At 38.1% G+C, this 27,101-nt stretch overlaps 1 protein-coding gene across 3 annotated transcripts in view; it reads right to left on the bottom strand.

The window, feature by feature from the left end:
- Positions 1-2,507: 2,507 nt before the first annotated feature.
- Positions 2,508-27,101, bottom strand: part of TULP3 (TUB like protein 3) — a 32,519-nt gene continuing 7,925 nt past the window's right edge. Inside the window, exons 1-12 of one of the 3 annotated variants that reach the window (XM_071433029.1) lie at positions 21,628-21,663; positions 18,133-18,197; positions 17,389-17,417; positions 16,702-16,864; positions 14,570-14,746; positions 12,393-12,523; positions 10,455-10,652; positions 9,831-9,943; positions 9,335-9,449; positions 7,345-7,443; positions 5,252-5,423; positions 2,508-4,686 (exon numbers count right to left, since the gene is read on the bottom strand). In XM_071433029.1, the coding sequence (XP_071289130.1) occupies positions 4,553-4,686; positions 5,252-5,423; positions 7,345-7,443; positions 9,335-9,449; positions 9,831-9,943; positions 10,455-10,652; positions 12,393-12,523; positions 14,570-14,746; positions 16,702-16,864; positions 17,389-17,406 (1,320 nt within the window). In that variant the 5' untranslated portion in view covers positions 17,407-17,417; positions 18,133-18,197; positions 21,628-21,663 and the 3' untranslated portion in view covers positions 2,508-4,552. Of the gene's footprint in view, positions 4,687-5,251; positions 5,424-7,344; positions 7,444-9,334; positions 9,450-9,830; positions 9,944-10,454; positions 10,653-12,392; positions 12,524-14,569; positions 14,747-16,701; positions 16,865-17,388; positions 18,198-21,627; positions 21,680-27,101 lie in introns of those variants that run through there. The other 2 variants (XM_071433027.1, XM_071433028.1) reach the window with 2 other exon arrangements.

Here is a 27,101-nt window from a genome sequence, read left to right as displayed (position 1 = left end):
TCAGAAACAAGATGGCAAAACCCACGACTTTCATAAAAATAAGATTTTTTGATACAACTGTAGAAATGAAGAGTATATACAATATAAATAAGATGATGTCACAACATTCAGTGAAATGATTTTCGGGGTGTGTGTTTTGTTGTTTTTTTATATAAAGCCCTTTAGTCACTGTTTCTATTAAGATATATTTAAAAAGCTATATTTTCTATTAAGATGTATTTTAAAAAACACTATGTATATGAAAGGTAATTCACTTCTCACCATATATATTCAGTGGGAATTCTAGGCCAGGTCTCATAATTATGTGACTAACATTGTTTTGCTCCTATTTCCTTGCCAAACCAACACAGCTCAAAGAGAAGGAATTGAAACCTATTCCTTCCTGTGAATCATCACACAAATTGTTTGGAGGACTTCAGTCAGTTGCAGATGGAAATTCACTCAGGAGAATACAGGTTTTTTAGTGGTGGTTAGTTTGGGTTTTTTTTACTGGACATAATGCAGAGCTAAACAATTCTGCTTAGAACAGAAAGCTAAGAGATTTGGGCAAACTTATCAGATTAATTCCCCAACCCTATTTGTACTCTATCAGTATGATTTTCTTATGGAGTTTTTAAAATAAAGCCCTTTTTTCCCCCATAGTAAATTACTATTACTTTCCCTATAATAAACAGAGGGCTCAATTCAATTAAGCTTTAAAAAAAATCCTTTGTTTTCTCCAAAATTTTCAGCTGTTTTGTTGTGGACAGTGCAATGGGTTGCCTTGTATGGAGATGTTAATTGAATCAAATTAAATGATCAAAAATTTCAGCTTCTGGAATATATTCACCCATTTATGAATACAAAAATTGAACGTTAAATTGAACATTCTAAATTGAATGTTAAATTACCATAGCTTATGGTTACCATAGCCTTTACCTTAAAGCATGTTGGTGAAGTTAGTCTGCTTCTGGATCTTTCTCCCATTTTGGAACAGAAGAAGTGACCTCCAGCTTCCAGGGAGGAAATAATAATTCTATATAGAACACCTTGAGGGATGCAATGAGAAAACAGAAACTATAGAGTGTACAGTTCAAAAGATGCAAGAGTTAACACTGGCACAGGATCTCTGCCTTCTTTCCTGGCAGGGGTTTCAGTCATTGCCACCTCACAGCGGGAGCTGGTTGTTTTCCCTGTTAGTAAGGGAGCCCTTACACATCAGTGTTGCTTTCCTACTCTTTTTCATGGGCCAAATCTCTTAGCCCTAGTTTTACTTAAGGGCCTTTCTTAGTTCTGAACTAGTTCCAAACTGCAGTTAGGTACAACAGTTTGATCCTGTGGCAAAGATGAGATTCCTGACTCTGCGAAAGAAGGAATCTGTCCATAGCTCTGTTTCACGGGACTACAACACAAACTCTTAACTCAACTTGTAAATCACAGGGAAGGATTTTGCTTGTCTTCTGTATCAGGAACAGGAAACCTAATTCAATGTCATCTGAGAGATTTACAGAGCTGTTAATCCCAGCAAGTAGAGGAGCATATTAATTAATTATTAGTATAGGTATAATAATTATACTAACAGCAGCAAAACATCCTGTCCTACTGCTACCAAATTCAGCAGTAAAACTTCAATGAGAGTGAGACAGCCCTAAAAGCACAAGAAATAATTCACTGTCTTTTATGTTTGTAAGCCCAAGAGCCTATAACAGCCTAAGAGCCATTTCCATCTGCTAGGCTTGCCTTTAGGACTCCAGTTTAACCATTTAATATGCTTTTTTAAGATCTTGCTGGGATTTCTAGCATGCTACATTTGCACGTATTCAACTAATATTACTGTGTTAAGAACAAGTGCCCAGTCATGTTTCCCACTTTATTTTCTCTTCCCTTTAGGGCTAATTTGGCTCAGATGGAAATAGTGGAAAAAACAGAGGTGCTTGAAGAATAGGGCTTGCATGTTGAGAGCTGTGCCAGTTTTTGATTATCAGATCCATCATATCTCCTCTTATTGAGGTTCATACCTCTCTCAGTGGAAATAGGAAAATATAACCACTTCAACTTGATGTTCTTCCTAGCCTTGTATGACTTCAGTATCTGATTCAGAAAAACATTAACTTATGTGCTTCAACAGTTGAATGGGTTCAGATGGAAGGTGGGACAATGCAGTAAGGACCAGCTCAAATGCCCTAGCTGGATGCTGGGAAAAACATTAGAAACATGGGGCAGAGAAATTTAACTAGCTTAAACAATCAAATAGAAACCAAGAACTACAGCAATACCTGATAATATTTGGGGAGGGAGAGGATAAAAGTATTAGAGAGACTACCCTTACATTTATTCCCAGATTTCCAAGTGTATGGGAAAAATATCCAACACCACAAAGAATGTGAACTGAGAATTACAAAGGAAAAGAGTAAGAAGAAAATTATGATATTCAAGAAATAGAAAGAAACTGAGGTAGTAAGTCACAGAGAAGGAACAAAGTACACCCACAAGTGACAGCAAAATAAAAACAATCATTTAGAATTAAAGACTTTTCAATATATAAATTAGTTTATTTTCATTTAGATATAAAAGTTATAAATACAATTAATGTAAAACAGTATCTGATAAAGATGACTGAATCAGTTCATCTGTCTGCATAATTTGACTGAGGGGCTGTGACATGATCATTTGATGTCAAGAAATAGCTTGAAGAGTCACTGCTGACAAGGCTAATTAAATAAAAGGATGCTTTCTGGGCACACAGAAAATCATCTTGAATCAGAAATTAGCATCCTGCCTTCAGGTCACCCCAAAATAACATAAGGCAATTTCTTTCACACATTCCTAGTCAGAAAAATAATCAGACAGGTACACAAACTGACTTCCTTTCCTGGATGGGCAGAGGGAATGCAGACCCATCAGCCAAGACTTCAGGAGAGCACAGTTGGAAAGCACTGCCAGGTCTCATCCTCAGCCTGATGAGCAGGAAGGCACAAAACAGATCCATCAGCATTCAAGTTCTCTTCACAGACTGCTTTTCTGATAAGATCATCTCAAGGAAATATCTCAGCAGCTACTGAAAAATGCTCATCTGAAAGATACAAGAGCTGGACTTCTCAGCCTCAATTCATTATTTTACAGTTAAATACAGCATTTACTTTGTGACTGTGATCATTATTCTTTCCGGCAATATCAGAAAACGTCTTCACAAAGTTTTGTTAGTTTGAAAGCACAAGTGATATCTACCATTGCAAAGATTCCAGAGACCAAAAGCAATATATCTGCTCTTTGCAGCTTGAAACAGAGTTAGTATGCTGACAAGGACAATATCCAAAGCTGGAGAACACCTAATTCTTGTCTCAGTAGAGGGACAGACTTCTCCAAACTATTGTGAATATGGGTAATAGGCAAGAAGCAGGCAAGACAGTAATATTCTGTGCTTCAGTACACAGAAGATGTGTGCACTGAGGCCTCCAGGCCACACCGTGCTGCAATCCACTCTGGTGAGTTAAGGCCACATGAATCAAGTGTTCCATGCTGTGACACAGTCTCCATACTGTACATCCGGTATTAAAAATGGAACATTGGAAGGACACATTGCAGAGCCTTGTGGTACAATTACAATAAACTTACCAAGGCCTTTGAAAATACCTGTAATCTCTTTTTGAGGTAACTCCTTCTTATAGGCAGGTTAAAATTATTTATACAAAATCTACTTTAATATGTCATGCCTTGAGATAATCTCACATTAAAAAAAAAATAAAATTGGTCACAAACGTATACCTAAAAATGTAGCAAATTTCATGAACAATGGCATAATTAAAATATTTTTCATCAGTTTACAGTCTAGATTCAACCAATCAGAACACTGCTTTTCAGAAGTGGTACTGTATATTGTTACAATACTATTTTCTGCCAAATTCAGCCAGATTCTATCATCTATTCAGTCTCATTTTTCACATGGTTAGAAGTAACAGAAGTAGCAATGAATATAATATCACCCACTGAAAAGGGAGTGTTTCAGATTTGATTGTTCTTAGTTTGGTAAAAAGACTGTCAAGGGATGGACAGAAATTAGAATACTGAAAGGGAAATGGAGCATCAGTCTTAGCAGACAATCATTCCACAGAGTAAAAGTGTTGTATTAGAGCCAATTCCAGCTGTTCTCTTATTTTCTGAGTTTATTTTCTTAGGAACTCTTGAGTAGCATCATCTCTCAGGCTTTGTGGAAGCTTCAAAGTAAATGAACATTTTGCCATTATTTTTCTAATTCTAGCTGCAAGGAGTTCCAAAAAGTGGGCTTAGCCCACTCTCATGCAGCATCTGTAAATAAGGATTCTAAAAGCAGAATCAACACCAATGACAGAAACATCACCTAGATTTCTTGCTCTTCTACAGTCCATACAGAGGTTGCTCCCAAGGTGGTCTGCTGTCAACTCCCACAATGCTCTGAAGGCTGGAATTGGTTTTCTAATAAGCCTGCAGAAGTCTGTCCTCCATTTCCCTTCCAATATGCTCTTCATTGCTACACCTGCAACTCTTACAAGATGTAGGGGTGGGAGTGAGTTCCACGTTTCATGTCTGTTGTCCCTCACTCACAGACCAATTTACTGTCAAAGCTGGAGAGTCCAATAGCAAAAGCCTGAAGAGCACAGAGAGGGTAATTATAGTCCAGAGTGAACACATCTTCTGCTACACGACCAAACTGCATCACGATGTAGTCAGCTGGGGAGAAAAGACATTCAGAGATGAACAATTTCACAGTGAAGCAAAAGAAAAAAATAAACCACAAAAAAAAAAAAAAAAAAAAAAAAAAAAAAAAAAAAAAAAAGGCAGCAAAACAAAACCCAACCACAATCTCTCCCCACATCTGCCAGTCCCAAATATATGTGGTTGGTCTATCCATCCTTTCTCACCAGAGTGGCCTTGAAATCTGTCCTCTAGAGTGACTGTGCTATTCTAGAGATTTTTCTTCTCAGAACCAAAGCTCAAACCATTCTTTTGCTAGTCTGAAGGAGCTGTATTGGACCTTGTCTTTCACTTCAGGAAGCTTTCATTTGCCCCCTCTTTTGCTGCAGTTATGGACAGCAGAGTCTGCATCCACCCCAGAAAAAAAGGAGGCCTTATATAATTTTTCTGACAGCTCAGAAGTCCCCAGTAATCACGAACTAGCTTCCTTTACCCAGTTTCCCTCCTCTAGGAAGGGTGTCCTATTCCTCCCAATCCTCATGAAATAAATTAGGTTCTCCCTGTTTAAGTAAGTCCCACACACTCTCCCCCAGACTCTTACGGTCATTGTCATGGACAATCTGGAAGTTCTTCACTGAGGCCTGAGTGACCCTCCCATGGAAGTTCAAAACATAGGATTGAGTGTCATCATTCCAGACTGGAGCCTTGTTGTGCAATTCAATGAGGTTCTCTAAATTTTTGTTTTGCCATTTTGACAGCAGACCCTCATGCTCCTGTTCAGAAGAAAGAAATACATTTATCAGATTTGGAATGTTTCTGCCTCTGAGTACCACCCCTCTTGTGTGTGGACTCTGTCACTTCATTCCCTGTTTAATGAAACACACTGATATCACTTAAACTCAGTCCTACTGAATTCTTTCTGCAAGTACCAGGAAGATACTTTCATAGATTCCCAGTCCAAGCATTCTTTTCACTCAATAAAGTAAAAAGAGTGATAGGGAAGGAAGTGTGTGTACAGGAAAGGGAGTAATTCAGAGTCCATAGATAATTGCCATCCTGCTGGCATGAATTACTTCTGAGTCTCATAATCTTTCTCTGATCCTGTTGCATCCAGTTTCCATTTCTAACACTGCAAACTTTGAAATAAAAGAAAATAATCCACAATTAACTGCATAGTGCCAGGCCCTGAGGTGCTTCAGGTAGAAAGTCCAAAGGTTGCAGTAGAATGTAAGGTTAAATGTCATCCTATTGGGTCTAATGAGTGATGCCCAGTATGAAAATCAGAGACAAATAAAACCAAGAACATACAACAAGGAAGTAAACCAGCATATTAAATTTGACAAACAATGAATTACAAGGAGATTCAGATTGTAGTGAAACATGACATATGATTTAATTTTAAAAGTTCTGCAAGAAATAAAATCAAAACGATATATGTTAAAACTCTGAAGAAAAAGAGTCCAAGCTTAAGGTACTAATAGGAAAAAATGCTCAGAAAACAACCTGTTGTGGAGGGCTGACTGATATGGCTATAGTATGTGCTTCAGTGTTATACAAAGATACCATAGCAGATTTTTGAGGATAACCTAAATAAAACTTCCTGTTCAGTTTAGTTACTTTTTAGTTTTATCTTTATTTACTTTTTAAAAATGCAAAACAAACCCCTAAGAACTGGCACCAACTGCACCAAGTGCATTTAAATTTAGGGGAGAAAATTTAAGGCAGGTCCATGGAAATATTACTGTACTAATAGGAGAGATGGCAACACCAACTCAAAGACAATGAATAAATGAGCACTTCCAGACACAATTTTTCTGACCATTCACAAGAATTAAATCTCTTTTCTGGGCTGTCATGACTCTCTATTTCCATTCTTTAGGTTTTTTTTCTCTGACCTCAGGAAACATGTTCTTGTCCTACTCATATCTACTCTCAACATGGCTGCAAATACCACTTTCTAGCTTAAAACATTGACCATGCCTTTCAGTTGGTACCTTTTCTTTCTGCCTTTTGGTCTTCTCTCACCAAACATAAAACCCACATTAGGGAACCTCACAATTTTCATCACACACCTTAACATACCTTCAGATACTTCTTCTGTAAGCTTTTAGCTCTAACGCCTCTCTCATATCTATGAGAAATCCTCACTAAATAGTCACAACAAAACTCCATCTTCTCCTCGTCCCTCCTTCTTCCTCAAGAATCCTCCTTTTCTGCTGCTTCTACAAAAAAGCTAACAGCATTCTGATCAAAAATGTATTTATTATTCCCTTGTTATTGCACCAGCAGTACCTAATCTGTCTATTGCCTATCTGTCACAATCCACATCCTGGTTAAGAATGCGAGCTCCTGGGAGAAGCAAGCGTGTCCAGTGTTCATCCAGCCCTCAGCACAACAGGGTCTCACCATGAGGGCAGCTTGTAGGTGCAACAGCAACAAGGGAGAGAAAAGTAAATCATATTTAGGCTGCCCAAAGGACCCGTAAGGATACAAATACCATTCAGAAAGCAACAGATTAGGCAGAAGGCAAGAAAAAATTAATCAACACATTTAGGCAACATTGTATTTATTCTCCAGGAGACTTGCTAAAGCCCTGGCCCCTAAAAGCCCTGACTGTCAGCCACACCCAGGCCTCTACAGTGAAGTTTTAACCTCTTCCTTCAATCTGAAACATGACCAAACTTCATAACTCACATTTCGTGGACGGATTGGAATTCGCTTATGATTCATGTTCATTCCTGGAATGATCACAGACATTTTTCTGGGACCCTTAAATCCTAAGATATTAGTTTCCTGAAAGACAAGGAAAGCCATTATTTTCAGTAAATGAGATACTTCACCTCAGAGAAAGAAAGACAGCAAAACTTGTATCACCATTTGTACTAGTTATCAGAAGTTTGCTGGCTACAACTGTAGCATCAGTTACATATTTGCAACTGTGTTTAATCAGTGAGAATTGCTTTCTCTCCCTTTCTCATTGAGAGAACAATGTTAGGAGATATGCATGGTATAAACTAATTTGGAGTGCATTTCTTACCTACTAAAACATTTACAACAAAATTATACAAATGCAATTTCCAGGCATAAGTTTTTTGCACCTGAGGCAGTAATGTGTTGAAATATTGCTAGTGAACAAGCCTTAACTATGACAGAAAGCAAAATATCTTTGACTTGACTCTGTGTTGTCTGTATATCACCAGTTAGTCTAAAATGTTTCTAAACAATGAATGACATTTTTCTTCAGGTGCTGTTATTTGTGTTCAAGAACACACCTACAATTTTCTCTCAAATCATACTGTTTAAGAACAAACCCAGGAAGGGAAGTATTCAGCAACTATCCAAGCCTCAATCTTAAGCAGATTTTTCCAGAGTACTGAAGAAGACTGCTCCAAATGGCTTGAGTACAAAAAGCAAAGAAGTCCTAGTGTTCTCAAGCCATTCATTTTAGAGTATCAGCCAAAATCCAAGGGTCCATTTAAAGTGTTCTGTAACAATATCTGTGATAACCTTTAAAATTCTCAAAGACCAATTAAAAGCCAGAATCTTTTAGAAGTACTGAATTGATTGACAGGAGTGATACAGCTTCTCCTAACACATTAATGCATTTTGCAGACACAGACAAAGGTCTTTGGAGTTACAACCTCTATTATGTCACTTCAAAAAATCTAGGGGCATGTATAAGAATGAGGGTACTGATTTTATTCATATTTAAACTTTAAAAACTCCTTATATATAAAAGTTCAGAATTCTGAAAAGCTGACCTTATATTAACTGTCTGTGCTCATTCTAGCACCTTGCTGTGTCCAGCTAGGTAGGAAACTGAAGAATACTATATACAAAGAAAATATCTGGTAATACTTCTGTAAACAGGCTAGTACTGGAATTTATCACATCAATTTCTTCCCAAGTGCCATTAAGATGAAGAGCAAAAGCAAAAAATCAAGACACTGCTCCAGTAGGCTAATGCATCTTTAAGCTTCTGTAAGAAAAGTAAAAACACCTGAGAGAAAAATAAAAATCCTTACACTTCACAGCAATTGTTTCGTAGAGAACCTCAAATTTTACTCAAACTGTAGGACTGGAATACAAAACAATGTGACATGAGAATTCTCATGTAATTCTGTAGTCTCCACAAGTGCCTCCTTACTCTGAATCCTATACTGAGGTGATTCACAAGAGCAGAAGAACATCTCTAAAACAGAGCTAGAGTGAATCACAATTTACCCTGGAACCACATCCTTACCACCAACAAGGTGCTACTGAAATAATACCAGTTCCCTCCTATGCCTCAAAATGCCTTTGGTTCTGCACAAACTAGTTCTGTTTCACTGGGTACTCCCAGTTCCTTCTCAGGGTCTACCAGATACCAGCTGGGCCAGAGGCAGCTGAGTCTGGCTCCAAGTAAAGCATGTGTGACTGGCCACACACTGAATTGGCCAGATAGGAAGGTCATAAGGATGTTCATTTAGGAGTTTCTCCTACTCCTGACATTGGGTTGTTTTTTTTTTTATTAAACTTGTAAGAATTTATCTGTGAGGTCTCTGCCTCTTGTTGTATCTGGTTGAAATTGGTCACTTGGTTCCAAAGTTAAGTGGAGGAGGCTGGCAGCAGCACGATTTTGCAAGCTGTGTTTCCTCGGTAACCAGGCACAAAGAACGGGGCAAAAGGGAGAGGCAGTACTTACATAACAAATAGCTGCGAGCTCCTGTCTTGTATGAGCCTTTTCCACTAGACTCTGTGCCTTGACTGGGTTAACACCATGGTCATAGACTGTAAATTTGGTTCCCATGAGGTTTGACCTAATGTCAGGTTATGGAAAAACACAGAAAGAGAGGCATCAGTAGAAAATTTTGTCATCTTCTGAAAGTATTTGTACAACATAGCAAAAACACACATCTGCCATCTGAATTTTCCCTGCTGCCAGGTCAGTAAGGAGCTTCTGTGACATGCCCATGTGAGCCTGTAACCTATCCTGGAGAAGCACCTAGACAATTTCTGCTCTGAGTTGCCAGAGCAAATGGTAATGCTGAAGAAGGCTGCCAACCCAAGTGAATACAGATTACATGGAGCAGAACAACACAAGTTCATTCCCTCTGAATTTAAACCAGATTGCCAGTCATAAACACAACTCAGTTAAAATCCTATCTCAACTGTCTGTAGTTTTCATCTGTGGTTCTCACCTGAGTTTTCCAATGAAACTTTCCCCTTTCCGAGATAAATCAGTTGGATCAACTGATATGAGGTAATTGGATGTTTTGCTCTTCTTTCTTTTTCTCCCTGCAAGAAGGAATGTCTGGAAAAACAAAACTTTGATCAAGACTGGTGCTTTGTAAGAATGCAGAGGCATTGCTATCCAAATTGTTATCTCTCCATTTCCTGTATGCACTCCCTTTTTTGTTCTGTGCTAGTATTACTTTCTCCACAATTTTGTTCTCTTCCAAAGTGCCCAGCCTGAAATCCTCTCTCTCCATCAGCTCACTTGGCAGTGTAGATTTAATGCAAATGTCCTTTCTAGTCTTCCCTCCTTTTCTTCTGCAGCAACTCAGTCTTCCTGCTCTTTTTTTAGATTGAACATTTTTATTCTTTTTCAAATTCATTTTTCACTGTATTATGGCTTTTAAACCACAATAAAATGCTAATTACTTGCTAATTCCCTCCTTAGTGCCTTGGCCAAATATATGCTGTCCTCATCTGCATGATGGCTGTCCTCCGCTACAGGTCTCTTATCAAAAGCTCTCCCTTGCACCAAACACATTTTTTGGTAGGAGTACAATAGCCAAGATAATGTGTGCTGCTTCCAATACCTTTTTGTTGTCATCCCTTTCCAGGTGCATGTAGTAAGTAGGGAAGAGCCCCCGGTCCATTCCCTTTTTATCTCTAGTGATTCGACACTTGACACTAATTCCACGGGGTGCAGGGCGCAATGCAAAATCCTCCAAGTTCTCTACTTCTCCCAGCTGTGCATCTGCCTGAGGGGATGGACTACAGGAAGCACCTGTTTCCTATGGGAAGAAGCATCATATTAGCAAATTAATATCAGATCAGAGACTCTGGTATTCCACAAGAAAATTGTGGTTTTTTGAAACATAAGATATCATGTCTCCAGAAGATACTGGGGAAAGGAAGGTTAAACAAGATACCACCTGTATTTTCTCAGAAGAAAGCAGCTGAAGGTTTTACTCTGAGGAAAGACTAGGTGTCCAAGGGGAAAAGAGAAAAAGTACCCATTAAGCAGACACGAGTGATTTGCTAGAAAGGGACAAATGGGATGAGATGCTGTAAATATTCTAAGTAAAGAGCCTCTTTGCTTTTAGAACTTCAAACGCTGTGGAGAATAAAAGAGTAGGATAAAGCAGGACTGATGGATGCTGCAGTAAGACAGGCTGGGATTTTGTGACTGAAATGAGTGCTGAGATTATGTTTGTTCAGAACAGTAGCAGAAACGGAGTCAGCTGCTGGTGGAACCATATCAACTAAATGTTGGAAGAGCCTTAGAACAATGTGTATAGTCAGGATGCACAGAGTAATCAAAGGAATTTAAATTCTAATGGAAATCTGGTACAGGTCATAAACGTAATTTTTTTTAGAGGTAGCTGAATCCTGTGAATTGTAGCACCCACGAGATTCCTTTTTGACTGGGCCTTCAAGATGAAGTTGCAGGTTTATCCCCATTTCCAGCTACAGCCAGTAAGAAACCTGAGTGAATAGCACAGATACACATACATAGATTTGAAATTCACTGGAGGGTCTCACCCCTTTCCCCACTCCAGCACGCTGTATCTCCAGCACTTTGCACCCACAACCCAGTCTCCCAAGAAGCTGACACCCAGACATCTTGCACTATTAGTGCAGAGCATCATACACACAGTCACCTCACGAATACACTCAGGTGCATCTCCCACACCATGGACTTTGAAGGGTGTCCAGGATCCATGCTCAAACCCCATTCAGACCCTCTGTCTTCCTGATGCTGGTCTCTTCAAACTCACTGGCTAGTCCAGCACATAATTTGTCAACATATGTATGTATGTGTGTATCTGTATCACACACACACGAACACTTTCACACAAGAAATAGTTAGAAGTGGAGTTTCAGATGAGAGTGGGACATGCTGAAGTAATCAAGGCACAAGGCTTGGGCAGACAATCATACTGTTCTGAAGTTGTTTACATATATCTGATGCCTTTTACCCCCTTTAATCCCTGTCTTCCCATGCTTATTACTCCCTGATCCACCTTGATACCCTTCTTTTCCCTCTTAAGTTTCTTCCCCCAAACATGCCATATGATGTTTTTCCAATCCCAGCATTCTCTGTTCCATTCCAAAATTCTGTTTCTCTTTGTATTCCACAATACAAACCTTCAGGAAGAAATCCCTCCTATGTTTGCATGGCATTTCAGAGCTTCTCTGAGTCATTTTGGTGAATTTTGCAGAGACAATGGCCCAGTCTGTCTCCTTTAGGGGTGATAGTGCTGACTCACTGTGTTCCCATATTCTCTGATTAGGCTCCCTAGGATCCTCCACCCACAATTGTTCCTCTGATCATTGCTAAGTCTTTATGTTTAACTCAGTGTCCCTTCAGTCAGAGAGCCTGACAATCTTGACCTTACTCTGCTTTCAGGGAATAATATTGCTGGCTACTGTACTTGCAGCTACCGTATTTTAACCCAGTGCTCCAGGGGTTATCACTAAAATCAGGCACATGCCCAGTGCTTAGCAGAAATGGATTTCAAGACACTTACTGCAAAAGACTTCTCGCTGGATGCAGAACTAGGCCTCTCAGATTCAGGGTTTGGTGAATGAGATACTGGTCTCTTACTAGCTTCTTCCTCTTCTGTGTCCTCCTCATCAAAATTCAAACTGCCTGAAATTCCTGTCAGAATACAGGATTTAAGCATGTAATCTCTGAAAGTAGGTGTCACGAGTTCATGGCATCACTAATTCATATATGACTCTTGAATACCTATTCAGTCCTAATTTCTGCTTTTCCAACTGATGATTCTTAATTTCTGTTTCAACTGCTGATTTTCTTCATGTGCTGTATCTCTTCCTGAGCCTTGCAATTCAAATTCCTACTGATATTTTGCAGCAGTCACTGTGCAGATGATTAAGCAGCTGTCAGGCATTTATTAATATGGATTTTACTTGATATTCCATGACATAATATATTGCTTAGTTTATGTTGTCAGTGAACTAATTTTGCATATTTTCATGCAGAAAAGTCCTCCATGTCTTAAGAGCAACAATAATAAAAGGAAATCCAGATCAATATGCTGACACCTATCCCATAAATTGGACTCTGTACAGTTTACAACCTTTACCACTTTCCCTCAGTCTTGTCCCTGAAACAGGGTATGTCAATTTTTCAGTAAGAGCCCCTCCTGTTCTTACATTGATCAGATCCATAAATACTAATAATTACTTGATTTCTGAAACTGAAGAAAAGACTGAGAAGTTTCAGGACTTATTTAATCTTAACCTAAGCACAGTCATGTAGACATGAGTGTGGGTATGTAACTAAAATAACTCTGCATAAAGACATTTATGAAGAAGTTCTGTACACATCACTATTTGGTGTGTCCTTCCACTTGAAACTGCAACATCAATTGGTCATTAGGAAGAAGTTCTTCTTAAGGGTGACTGGGAGTTGGAAAGAGCTGCCCAGGGAGGTGGTGGAGTCACTATCCCTGGAGGTGTTTAAGGAGAGACTGGATGTGGCCCTTAGTGCCACTGTCTAGGTGACAAAGTGGTATTAGGTCATAGGTTGGACTCAATGACCTCAAAGGTCTTTTCCAACCAAACTGATTCTGTGCATCCAAGATTTTGTTCTGTGATTCTTTTCTTTAATTTGGCTGTAGAAAGGAAATTTATCTAAATCATTACAGACAGTGAACACAACCTGCTTAACAGAATAATTTTCTGAGAACATATATTATTAACAATGCTCTGACATGGCACTGCAAAGGGGCACTGCTGGAAGTCTCAGATAAAACAGAAAAATCCAGTCTTAACAACCTGTCAGTAAACTTCCCAAGGGACATTTGGGAAGAGGAAAGGCGTTGACCCTGGTACTCCAGCCAATTTCAAAATTCACTGTTTATATTCTACCTCCACTAATTTCCCCTGAAGTTACTAGATATTCTCTCCTCTTTCCTTTTCCAACTCTTGTGCAATATTGCTATCTGTAGGTAAGCAGCTGTGCCATCTGAAAACTGGATGACAATACCTCTGAATGTGATAGTACCTCAATATCTGCAGTGTATGGGAAACATTCTGGGAGACAAGCTCTGCAAAATAAAACCAAGCTGTATACTAAATTAAACACTAGCCATTATTTTACTGCAAAGTGCTTAGACTGCATGCAACAAAAAAAGGTTTCCTGTAGTACTGGCAGCAACTTAAGATACTTGGCAGACAGAGCTTGACACTCCACTAGGAAATTACTCAATGGGATATCATTATTGAATATATAACTCAAAAACCACTGATTGTGACAGCCTCTGACTCAGAAAAAAACACCTTTCCTGTTAGTCTCCTAAAGAGTTAAATAATGGCATTTACTGAAGGGTCCTGCTGTTGTGAAAATATTCAAGCACCTTATCAAGATATAACATATCTGCAATAAAAACACCCCAAACTTTAGCAAAATGTGGTATAGCATTTTGTCAGCAATTTCCTTGGAAAGACCAGAATACAGCACATTAAGAAACCTTTAAAATATAACTGGTATGGTTAAAATAATATCAGGAAAAGGAACTGCAGCACTGCATTTCCACCTGCTATAGAATCTAGTAGCTCTTTTAAAAGTGATATCCTACAGACATTTGTTTCATGATTCCTCATTTTTTAATGCCACTGAAATAAAATTATAGAAGTAGAAAAGCCCCAAAAAAGACATTTACCCATTATTAACTCTTACCTCTTTTCTGTAATATTTCTTGCAGATCTGGCTTGCTTGCTGTGTCTGTTACAGCCTCTCCATCATTTTCCTTATCTGCATTGTCTTCTGGTTTGGTAGATCCAACAGACAGAGTTTGGAGATTGGTCCCCAAATCCTGAACTTCTGATTTCAGGAAAGCAGCTGGTCCATCAATGCCTGCAGGACAAAATGAAACAAAAATTCCTAAGTCTATTTTTTTATGGCCAAAGGTGCACCCCAGGATGGTGGCTATTCTCATCCTCCCTTCCTCTAGCATCTCTTTAAAGTATTAAATATACTTGTTCATTTTTTTTCAGAAGGCTTGGGAGGAGTCAGGCCTGACTTTGGTACAGAATGCCTATTACTTTAAACATATCAGTTTCTCCCTATTTAAATATAGTGATTTTATTTACCTTTTTACAAGGGCTTAAGCAATTAAAACAAGTTGTACATGTCATGCACATTGATAGTTTTCAATTTATTTACAGACATCTCCCTTATTTTCTTTTCCTTCACGTTGTTTGTTTGCTCTTATGCCAGTGAGTGCTCTACAGTGAACACCACAAATCAATCTGATAAAAGTATCTACAGCCATAGACATAAAAAAACCCTCTATCTTTTTGTTAGAATGAAATTTTCATGTTTAAATCATACAACACAGCTGTGCACCACACTTGGTGGCAGCATCTTGATGTCAGGGTCTGGCATAACACCTAATATATAGCACATAATACCTAAATGGAGCTCCAGCTTTGGATTTCTTGTTTTCCCACTGTCTTCCTTCTTAAAACTCTACTGCTTTATCTAGGCATTGCATTTCTGACATGCTTACTGCATGCTTACTTACATATCACATCTTACCAGGACTTGCTTGCACTGAGGAAGCCTCAGAACTATGAAAGGTAGTGAATGAGCAGTTAAGTCTTCATTTGAGTCTTACTGAAGACTTCTACCTTAAAAGTTATACCTATCTTATCTCTCATTCTCTTCTTGACTAGAAAGTGTCTTTTAACAGAAGCTTTCTTACACCTGATTTTACTGATTTTAGACATATAAATGCTACCACAAATACCACCACTTTCCTTCCCATCCTATGATCCTGAAAGGCATCTGGAGAACAAGAAAAATATTCAAAGACTACTTTGAACAAGAACAAGAAAAATATACAAGAGAGAAGGCATAACATAGTTCCAACTGTGATCTTCAAACCAGGTAACACCCCTTGTTTGGAGGTTTAAAATTCTACTGTGCATATTAATTTGCTATCAATACAAGGCTTGTATTATAACACCCTGCAAGAGCACACATCTCAAAGCCTTAGAATGTTTCCTATTGCATTCTTGATAGGCTGATGGGATCCTGGCTCTCATAAACAACTTCCTGACACTTCCACTGGAATGTAAGGATTTCATTGCTGCTCTTTTCAACTCCTTGTAACATAGGAGTCCTAAGGCTCTCACTACTGCATTTCTTTTCCCTCCTAAAATAATGGTCACTATTCTACTGCAATGTTTTGAGACCACCAAGTCATTGCCTTTGGCCCTGATGGCATTTTGTGCTTGTGACTTTGTGGACCACTATAACCTGTCATGTTTCAGTTGTCTCAATGAAGCCCACAAAAAAGAACAGATGAGGTAAAAACCATCAAGAGCCTAACACAGTGTTCACAACACTTTTTGTTTGCTTTCTCCACTTTATCATCCAGTCAAATGCAATCCTGAGGTGGAGTATCCATGACACCATAAGGAAACACCATACAAGCAATCACTACTGAATTATTTTCTTTATCTTACAGCTTTAGAAGATTTTTTTACTTTTGATTTGTATGTCCCCACCTTTATAGAAGTTGCCAGCCCATTTCTACAGTTCTTCCAGCCTAAAACAAGGGAGAGATTACTCAAGGGTACATGAAGATTTACAGCTGTCACAAAAATCAAGGTGAAGTTTTTGCTTGCTCTCGCAGTTTAGTATTGCTCAACCATACTGTACTACAATTCAACTTTTGTATATAGAAAAGTATGTAATCAATCTTATCACTTGACCCCTACCACAGCAATGTAAGCACCCATCTGTGACATAAGGCATGCACTGGGATTTTGGAGAACCCTGCTGCAATCAGGTTGATTATTTACCATGTAAAACAACATCACTGTGGACAGGGGTAGGAGTTTCTACTAAAGGAGTCTGCTCCTCGCACCCTTTGGGCTTTGACCTGCGTGGCTTGGCCTCAGGATTTGGCTGCACCATCAACGGATCGAGACGTTTCTTCCTCTGCTTCTTCTCTAGAAGGGCTCTCTGTGGAATAAAGAAAAGCAGGAAACAGAGATGAGTAACTACATCTAGAGAGGCAGAATCCGCGGCTCAGCCACTGGCAATGACATGTCCCTGATCAGAATGTCAAATAAACCTGAAGTATTCTTGCAAGCTCTTACAAAAATCTAACACACAGACATCACCGTGGTTTTGGAGTGAGATACTGACTTTGATTCTCCATGAGAGGTTGACATGGACACCTCCTTATTTTCTGACCTATCTTGAGACTACCAGTTAAATCCTTTCAGCCAGTCTCAGTTGCAGCAATCCTTAACACAAATAGACAATTTCAGCAGTCATCCATAACCCAGTATGAAACAGTCAGGACTTGCAAAGGAAAAGGTTTTTTTATCTCAAAAGCTATCATCTTATAGGGAAAACTTAAACCAAATAGTTCTCAGAAACCAATGCTGAGAGATAGAGAAAGAGACTTAAGGTGAAGAGATAAATAAATAAATAACAGCAATTAAAATAGGAAAGACCCACTAAAAAGAAATTTTACCTACCTTGCAAAATTTTTCCATATAATTCAGGACTGAAAGGAAAGACTGGTAAGTCCAAATGCTAAAAATGGAAACATTATTTCTCCAAGATACATATACATTTGATACTTAAGATTTCCTACTCAAGAACAGAAACAACTTCTAGACTTAAATCAAGGCAAAATGGGACATGATGCCATTTTAGACAGACCTGCTTAGTCCTTAAAAACAAAGGTGATGCATGAAAAAGGAAAAATCACATTCTAATATCCTGCACCATTATGCAAACAACATGCAAGCTCCTTACAGTAGATGCAGTTTATCCATAGCTGTCTCTTAGGTACCTGAACACCCCTGAAGATTGTTTTTGATGACAGAAACCATTTCTCCATGAAATTATTTTTAGTTTTGATGCAGTACCAGATAAACAATTCATCAGTACCAACAACACAAACCACTTGAGACACAGACATTTTTGGAGCCCTATTCTCTCCCGTTATTCTTTTTCTCTTGTTGGTTTTTCCCTCTACTATTAGTCTTTTTATCTCAAGTGAGTTTTGTTTCTCAGGCAACCTCTCCCTGAGGAATTCCAACATAACACAGCCCTTGATTCTTTATTTTGTCTGTTTTTTTCACTTATCTAAAAGAAAAAAACCCCAAAAACCAAAAACCCAACCACCCACAACCAAACATACAAAACCTCAAATACAACAAACAAACAAAAAAATACCTTGAAACAAAATTACTTTTATTTAAACTCAGAATTACCCTTTGAAGACTGGACTGCAGGACAGGTAGTGCTTGTTACTGCAGAATTATTTGCAAAGATTATCCTGCAGAGCAAAAATTACACAGAATTCCAAAGAGATTATAACATTTGTCAAGAATAAGAAAAGAAAAATAAGCAGTAAAGTCAAATTCTTAGAAATTGCTAATTACAGATGTGTTTTCTAGGAAGGTAGTCAGACCTTTCAGAAGAATTTACATTGGTTTGTGTTGCTCATTCCTTTTTTAAATTAAAGCTGAGGAAAGGTTAAAAAAGTCATGATAGTTTATAATTCTCCAAAGAAGAGAGGAAAGACAACAATCAAAACATTATACTCAGAATAAGGATTTGAGAAAAATTGTTGTCAAGGCTTCTCTACCTGACAAGTAGACAGGCAAGGAAAAAAAAAAACAAAACCCCTAAAAACCAGCAAAACACAAAACAGTCACAACCTAAAGCCAGTAAGAAAATTAGAAAACACACAGCTACTGTTAGAATGTAAAATTGAATTTGGGATCAACACCAGATATAGTAGTTTCGAGAGTTATTTAGTGTATTATTCTATTAGATAAGCTTTTTTTAAACATTTCACTGCTCACCAGTCTAAATTTTAATTATTATTCTTATACACTGTGCTACATCAAAGAGTTTCTTGGACTCGCCAATCCAATAGGATCAGCTTATATTAAAACAGTTTACTGCTGATAGATGTGACTGATCTTCCTTTCTTGCAAGAACCACAGGAAAACCAAAGTGACAAAACTTGATAGTGACTAATTTTTTTTAAAAGGCTTCTCTTTACCACTTTGCATACTGAGATGGAAAAAATATGTGCAAGTCCACTGTCAGGACAGCAAACAGTAGTTCATTTTCTCTCCATACGGTGGCAGAGCAGCCTGCCCTTCAGTACGAGGTATTCCCGGCTGTATTCCACTCAGGAAGTAGAAAAAGGAAACGGGTATTTTGTTTCATTTTGTCTGCTAATTAGCCTTTTCCTCCAGCTCTGTGTTACAGTAAAAATCCATTTAATATCACTACATAAAATGTAGATACTTCATGAACAGGACAGCAGAACACAAAACCCATCAAATAAATAACAAACACTAATTATCATTATTTGCTTGGGGTTTTGTGTGCTCCATGCATTAAATACTTGCAGAAACACCTTAGAAAACCATAATATCAGAGTGTAGGATGACTAGAGGATCACAAATCACCAGCTCCTGTTCAAATGATCTTCAAAGAAGTCACATAAGAATATCTAGTGTATTATTAAGGTAACTAGTTTAGTATTTTCTTTCTCCAGCTGTGATGGCAGGAGGCTGATATACAGGAAAGTTCCAACCACTCCAGCCTTGAAGGTGCAATCCTGTGATGCTTATTAGTTGGTACAGTCCTAAGCCTAGCAGGCTATGCAGGATGGATCCTGGTTAGGGAACATCCTCTCCTCTTCCAACTGCCCCTTAGCTCATGCTGGGGCAGCAGTGACAATGGCAGCGATGATGGCATCAGTGAAACTCCATGTCAAGAGCAACGCGCCACCCCAGGTGCATTCAGAAACACGCCAGGCTTCGTGCTCCCGCTGCACAGGGAGATGGCAGCATTGCACTCGGAGCTGCAGGCGCCTGAGAAAACTCAAAAACCTTCTACTAATGAGGAAATAAGCACTGCCTGAGCAACCACACCCTCTTGCCTCAAGGAAAAGGCAGTAGTCCAGGAGAAAAAAGCATCCTGGCAGGCAGAGCTGGCCCACAGATGAAACTTGATGTCATGCACTATTATACATAATATTTTACTGCAATTACAGGGTTTCCAAACCCATCATAAAGATGGATGGACAGGCATGGCTCTGCTATGGCTTATTCCAGATTCTCTGTATGACCAGAGATTCTATATATGATCCTGCTGGATTAAAACATTTTGCATTTTTAAAATTTCAATTCCTATAATTGTTTATGACAAATTAAGCAAGGCATCAGCTACAACCAGCAGTGAGTCCATCATATTTGGTAGTGATCTCCTATTGACATCTGTTTCTTCAGAAGGCACAGTACTATTCATGTAAAAGGAAACCTTAAAATTAATATCCAAACCCTAATTCTAAAATCCTAAATTAGAGATTGTCAGCACTTCTCAAGAAATCTCATTTGCAAAGGGCAAGGAGTTAAAATATATTTAGTAACATTTTCTAGATGTTTCTTTTGCAGATGATTGCAATCTCAACCAAATCCAAGAAAGATGGAAACAAATTTGCGAAAGGAAACAAATTATTTAAACTGACTTCTTCATGGTGCAACTGACAGCTGCTCTGAGGGAATTCCACCCAGCCCAGCTGGCGTTTTTGGAGGAATAGCCATGCATCCCCATGGCAAGGCCTGACACTAAGCAAATCACAGTACCCAGCACTAGGAGACAGTGATTATTACCAGCTTATGACCCAAGACCAGTACTAAACCAGACCCTGAGGTTCATCACCAAGCAGTCAGATCACCCTTAGTTTTGGAATTTCTTACCACATGGCATTTGACACTAAATGCTCTTTTATAATTTATTTAAATTAATTCTATTTTTAAATAAATTGTTTGTTTTCAAACAAGTGTCATTTGATAGTCTACAGTACAGATAAAGGACTACTGTAGCTTCCACAAATATGACCAAAGATAAATTTTACCTCTTGACTCTGAAGTGTTTTAGATAAATGCCTATATAGACCCAATAATGTTGATAATAAATTCAGTGCCTGAAGTCAAAGCCTAGCAAACTCAGACTACAAATAATGACCAGGTTCTGGTAAAGAGGATTATTACCCACTGCAACAGTTCCCTGAAGACCGTATTGTCTGGACTTAAAGATGCTAGCTGAGAAAATGCCTTCCTAAAAACCATAATTTAATTTAAACAAGATGAGTTTAATGCAAGACAGTGATCTGTGGTCCATGTGAAATGGCCAGCTAGAGAATCATGAGTCTCACATTGTCTAATCTATTTACAAGCATTTGAAATTTCACAGAGAAAGAATATTAAGGATGGATACTTCATTGCTTTGAAGAATATGGTACTTCAGAAACTGAGACCAATATCCTAATAATTGACCCATGCTTGGCTGTAAATATTTTCATTGTAGGAAACAAAAAAAGGTCAAAAGAGGCTGGAAATCCTTTTCAACAGCAGTGTTAAAGAGATTGTTCTAGAGGTCAGTGAAACCATTCCTTTGATGCCTAAAATGGATAATTCCCTGCAGTCTTCCCATCTTTTGATTTATTCCTGCTTTCTAGTGATCCAATCCCAATTAAATAAGAGAACACATGAAAAATAAATTAATCAAACACACCAAATCTACAAGCCATGGAAAGGTTGACTTGAACTAACGAAAACCATGAAAATCTTTGAAGTTCATTAGACCAACCATTTTTAGCACTTCACCCCCATTTCTCAAGTCTTTAGAGGGCTGTTTGATTTTCTGTATTTATCTTTACCAGCTTCAGCACTATCATTTACCTGATTCTGCAGTTTCAGCTGTCGTAGTTTCATGCTTTCATCCTCAAAGATGCTGGAAAAGCAAAATAAACAAATCAATTAATTATTGCTATTAAACAGTTCACATTACAAGAACATAGGATATTTTCAGTTAACAACTTCATCATCAAGACTTAAAACTGACTGTTAGACATGACTTCCATCACACATGAAGACCAAGTCACAAGGTACTAAAAATAAAACACCATATTCTGTCATAAATAAGACTGAACTCTGTTTTAGTCCCCTTACTAAGCCTTTCTGGAAAGATTTTGAAAGCACCAAAGGCTTCATTACTGGCAGACGGATTACAAACCTCTATTGAGGTGGGGCTAGGAGACAGTTTACACCTGAAGGCTTAACACAGTTCAGATCAATTCAGTAAAGTCCCTGCTCCTTCATTGGATACCCAATTCCAAAAGAATTCAGTTTTGTCTTGGAGTCAAACCTACATCATTTTCTCTTCCTGCCAGATGTTCAGTTAACTACAGTTAATACCTGAGAGAATCTGTGTTTGCAACATCTGACATTAATTCCTAAAGGTAAAAAAATAATTATTTCCGTATTTCAGTATTTTATAGATAACTCTGATTTTTTGTTCCAACTTGTGTTCCATATAGACTTCCTATTTCCTTTTGTATGATAGTGAATTATTCCATAAAATGCAATTTAAAGCAGTTAACCCCACAAAGGGGAAATGTTAATTGACTATTAAGCACATACTCTGCTGACCACAGTTGTGCTCTTTCCTTCAAAACAGTTTTGACAAAGACCTCTCTGGAAGTAAGAAAGCATCAGGAAGAAGGTACTTAATGTGGGAAACAGACAAACATTATATATTTTATTAATAGCATGCGGAGAAGTAGGGCAAGCCACAATTTCAATTTAAACAGGAAATTCTCTGTCTGGTCTAGGTATCCATAAATGTCCAATGATGTGAAGTCACAAGCGGGCAGCCAGTGCTGAATATAACCCTAACAAGGAAAACCAGAGATAGACAGAGAGAGCAGAGCTGGGGTTTCTGCAAAACACACGCCATGGAAATTGGATTACAGCACACAGAGCTAAGGAGAGAAGAAAAGCCCGAGTCCCCTTAACCCCTAACAAACCCACATTTGACTCAGCTTCAGGCAAGCAGATGACAAATCAAAGGTCCTTAAAGACAAACTACCCCAGTAAACACAGACCCTGCTCTGGAAGGTTGAAATATGCAGAAAAAGAGTTCTGTATACACACATCATATATAACAACTTGTATACTCTAAAGTTAATACTGATTTTCCAACCAGTAGTATTTTAAAGCAAGTTAAGACTGCCATTACTTTTTTATTCCACAGTTTTCCTTATTTCTATACTTTTTTTTTTCTATGAATTTGAAGTATCACACAACAGGTCTAAGACCTTGAAAACATTTTGTTTCTAAAAACTGATGTTACTCCTCACATGGACCTGTAATACACAGTGTCTAAGATTCTAAGGGAATGGAGGGCCTGGAAAAATTAGTGTCTTTCTTGAATAGGGATGGAGAGCTGTGTATCCCCAAAGCAACACTTACAGTAATACAGTCATCTTCACTTGAAAATAACCACAACTTAAGAAAGAAACAAGCAGAAGCACATCTACTCAGTGCAGCACAATATACAACAGTTGTCACATGAAACTTCAGCATGAAAGGTGACATGCTTATTATTTATAACACAGGTGATGGAACAGGCCATCTTTAGCAAAGTCTGAAAAACAACTGCAAGTTCTACTTAAAATATTCATGACAAAAAACCCGCCAAAAACAAAAGGGAGAGGGAATAATCCTTTTCTTCTCAAACACCTCCTGACTTAAGAACTTGATGACATTTGTTAGCTGCAGTTGAGAGTTTGTTATAAAGCAATCTACATACCTGTGATCAACAGCAGACTTACAGACACGTTCTGATGGACACAAAGGTGTCCTGTGTAGGCACAAGCTGCTATCTGTGGTTTTGTTGCTTTTCCTAGCAGAAAATGTATCCCCAAACAATTTGAGTCTCTTCTTTAAAAAAATCAGAAGAAATAAACACTACCACTTTAGGAAATAAGTTTACAAGGTTTCCTTTCTACCTGGAAAATTACGAAGTGCTAAAATAGCAGGACTCACATATATACCCTGTGGAAATTTTCAGTGCAAATTATTTACTTTGTATGTTAAATTATTTTCTACCTAGACTAAAATAAAGTTACATTATGTAACAGGAGCACAACACAGACTACACAGTGCCTCAACTCTGGCCACTTAATTGATGCTTGAACATAAAGGTCTTGATAAAGGAAACAGGTCACAGGTCTTGATAAAGGAAAAAGATAGCAAAGTGTTTTCTTACAATTTACTTTAAAACACAGACCAAAATTGCTGAGTTGCATGCAAAACAAAATGAAAGCAACCATCAATGCTTGCCATTTTAAAGTGCAAGGTTTCACACAAACAGTAAAATAAAGTAATGAGCAATGTAGCACTATAAAAACTAGCTTAAAAACACCCTTTTCACACTAATTTTTTTTAACTGCTCCTGCAACTATTCTTCTCGAACTCATTATGAAAACATAACCAGTCAAAAAAGATATTCCCACACTTCAAGCCTTTTTCTACCCCCCCCCGCCCCACACACAGCAGAGTTGGTGTTATTACAAACTTTAACAGGAAAACGCCGTGCCAGAGTCACTCCCACAGCTCATCACTAAGGAATGTAAGTGGTGTGCTAATCCAGCTGCAGGCTTCAAGCAGGAATCCTCCTTCAGCTGGACTAACAACACAGATCAGTGCTCTCTCAGATATGCCCATACCAAAGCACTGTGCCCTTTGCTTTGCTTTTCTGCTTGAAGGGTTTATGTGCAATAAGAAAAATTATATATCCATCAGAACCAGGAAAAATAAGCAGAATTTTCATAGCTACAACACCCCAGTTAGAAACAGAGAAAAATCCTGACCACCAAACCAGTTGCCCATTTACCCTTGATAAATAAGAGCTGAAAATTTTCAAGTTGTTTGTATCAATGTCCTCTCCCCAGCCACTGCAGCACAGCAGCCTACATGAGATCCTGCCACAGACACCACTGCTACGTTTACCAGAATCCAGCTGCAATCCTTCTGAAGCTGCATGACAGGTAACAGACATGTGCCACAGAGAAAGGAAAGATTACCCAGAACAGAACATACAAGGAAAGACTAATGATAGTGCAGGATACAGAATAATAAAGAGTGGGAAAGCACCTTAAATAATATTTAATAAAACATGGAAGAAGATGGCAAGATGCAAAGGGGTTCACAGATTTGACACAGATTAACATGGAGCAAAAAGTTTTATTTTAACTGGTAGCATCTCAAATTCCTGCTGAAATCAGAATCAGCCTGGTTTTCATTTCATAATCAGAAATTAAAGTGTTGCAATAGGAATATGCAACAAATTTATTATAAATCGATTTGGTCTTTCCTAACCATTTTCAGAATAACAAACAACCACAATGAGGACAAACTCACAAATTATTTAACCGATATTCATGTATGCAACTGAAGCTTCCTTTTTGTGCAATTTATTTTCCTTTCTGTAAAAAAGGAACACTACATCTATTGACAGTTCTTTCAGAATGGACATATTTTTCAATAACGCTGAAATTCTGGCATTACAAACTGTGGATAAGCAGAGGTAACACTCCTGTTTTCATTACAGCTTGTCTGTGCTCCTGAGTATGCTGTACTTGGGGAAAAAAAAAAACCACCAAAATACTTATGTTCTAAGCACTTGGCAATAATTACCATTGAATCAGCCAAACACAGACATACAGTATAATCCAACTCTGAGAAAAATGAAAAATCCTGATATCAAAGCAGAATGTAGAAAATAAAAGCAATCCACCAGACTGAAAATGTTCTTCCATTCTATCCAAGGTGCACATAAGAGAAAGGACTGAAGAATCAAAGAGAGCTCAGCAGAAAGCTGAACAAATTGACCAAGGACTGGAAAGTGCACCTCTTAGTAAGATTTCGATGCATCCTACAGTTTATTCAAGAGAAATTCAATACGCTCCACTGTATTCCATGGATTCGAGGGTACACATGACATTGATGAGAGAGAAGACAATAAAATCCAGACATAAATAATTGAAGCTAAACAAATTCAGGTTGCAAATAAGTTTTTTATTTGACACTGTGACTAATTAACCATTAGGATAATGGAGCTGTGAATTTTCAATAGAAAACAACAGGTTTTATCAAGCTTGAATGTTGTTATGCCAGAAGTTGCTATTGACTAAGGCTATGGTTTACCTCCTATTTCATGTGTGGTTATCCCAGATGGGAGAGCTAAGCATTCTTCTTTCAAGTTATTTCAATTAAATCCCCTTTATATACTGACTGTTGAAGTTAAAAGGAGGCAAAAAGAAAAAAAAAAGAAGGTTGTCTTTATCATGGATTATGGACTAGTTTTGAAAGGAATTGACTGGCTGCAGTTGTGAATGAGAGGCAATAAGCAGAGAAAAGCAACAGGAAAGAGCGCCCTGTAGAGACAAAATGTTCTACATGACTGAGAACTTACTGGAAAGACATATTTGAAATATGTTAAACAAAGGAAAACACCATCATACCTTTCCCTGCATTCAACAAAATGTACATTTCTCATATTCCCCTAAAGAAATACTGTACTCAGTTTCTTCTTCTAAACAAATAATGCAGCAAGGACTTGCAGATTTAAGGGCTTCCCAGTGAGCTAAATCTATCCTGGAGTTCAAGTAGTTAAAGGTTTAGTAAAGAAAAAAGTACTGTTGGCTGCCTCTTTTAGGAGGAAGGTCAGACTAGCTGATAGAAGCAAACCCCACTCCAACCTTAAATGAAAATCTGACCCAAGAGAAGGAAACACAGCTTGTTTTGTCCCAAGTATCTTTACAGCACATACCAGCACTGTACCTGCACTCAATTCTTGGTGAGAAAAACTGAGGAATTACTACCTATTTGTGCACAGCTCTAGGAAAGTTATTAAAGTTTCAGATAGTCCATAGTTTGGCGGAGAGATTCAGGGAAAGTGTCCAGCAGAAACTACCAGATCATTTTAAAGAGAGCTGGATTTTGAATTTACTGTGCCTTGTTACAAACAAGCTTGACATTTTTGTATCAGTCTGACATAGAAATCCTTTCAATAAACACAATCTTTAGATACCAGTGGGAATATGAACCTATATATTAATAATCAAGATCCTTAAATTTTCAGTTGTTTGCATTACTCCTTTTAAAGGAGTTCAAAGGCACAATAACACCATTTTCATCCACAAATCTTCACACTTTCCCAATATCTTGGGTTCCATTTCTCACTCTACACAGGACTGCTTCCATCAAGAGTCTTACAAAACTCACACAATTTCTTTTTCCTTTGCAGGACAGTTTATTAATGTGGCAACAGCAGTTATGTCTCTGAGCAATACTCCCAGACCTTAAAA

Source organism: Agelaius tricolor, unplaced genomic scaffold (genome assembly GCF_023055355.1).
Source record: "Agelaius tricolor isolate 1412-34295 unplaced genomic scaffold, bAgeTri1.0.p SCAF_9, whole genome shotgun sequence".
NCBI classification, from domain to species: domain Eukaryota; kingdom Metazoa; phylum Chordata; class Aves; order Passeriformes; family Icteridae; genus Agelaius; species Agelaius tricolor.
The sequence above is the reverse complement of the archived record's forward strand: the minus strand, read 5'-3'. Positions and strand labels throughout refer to the sequence as shown.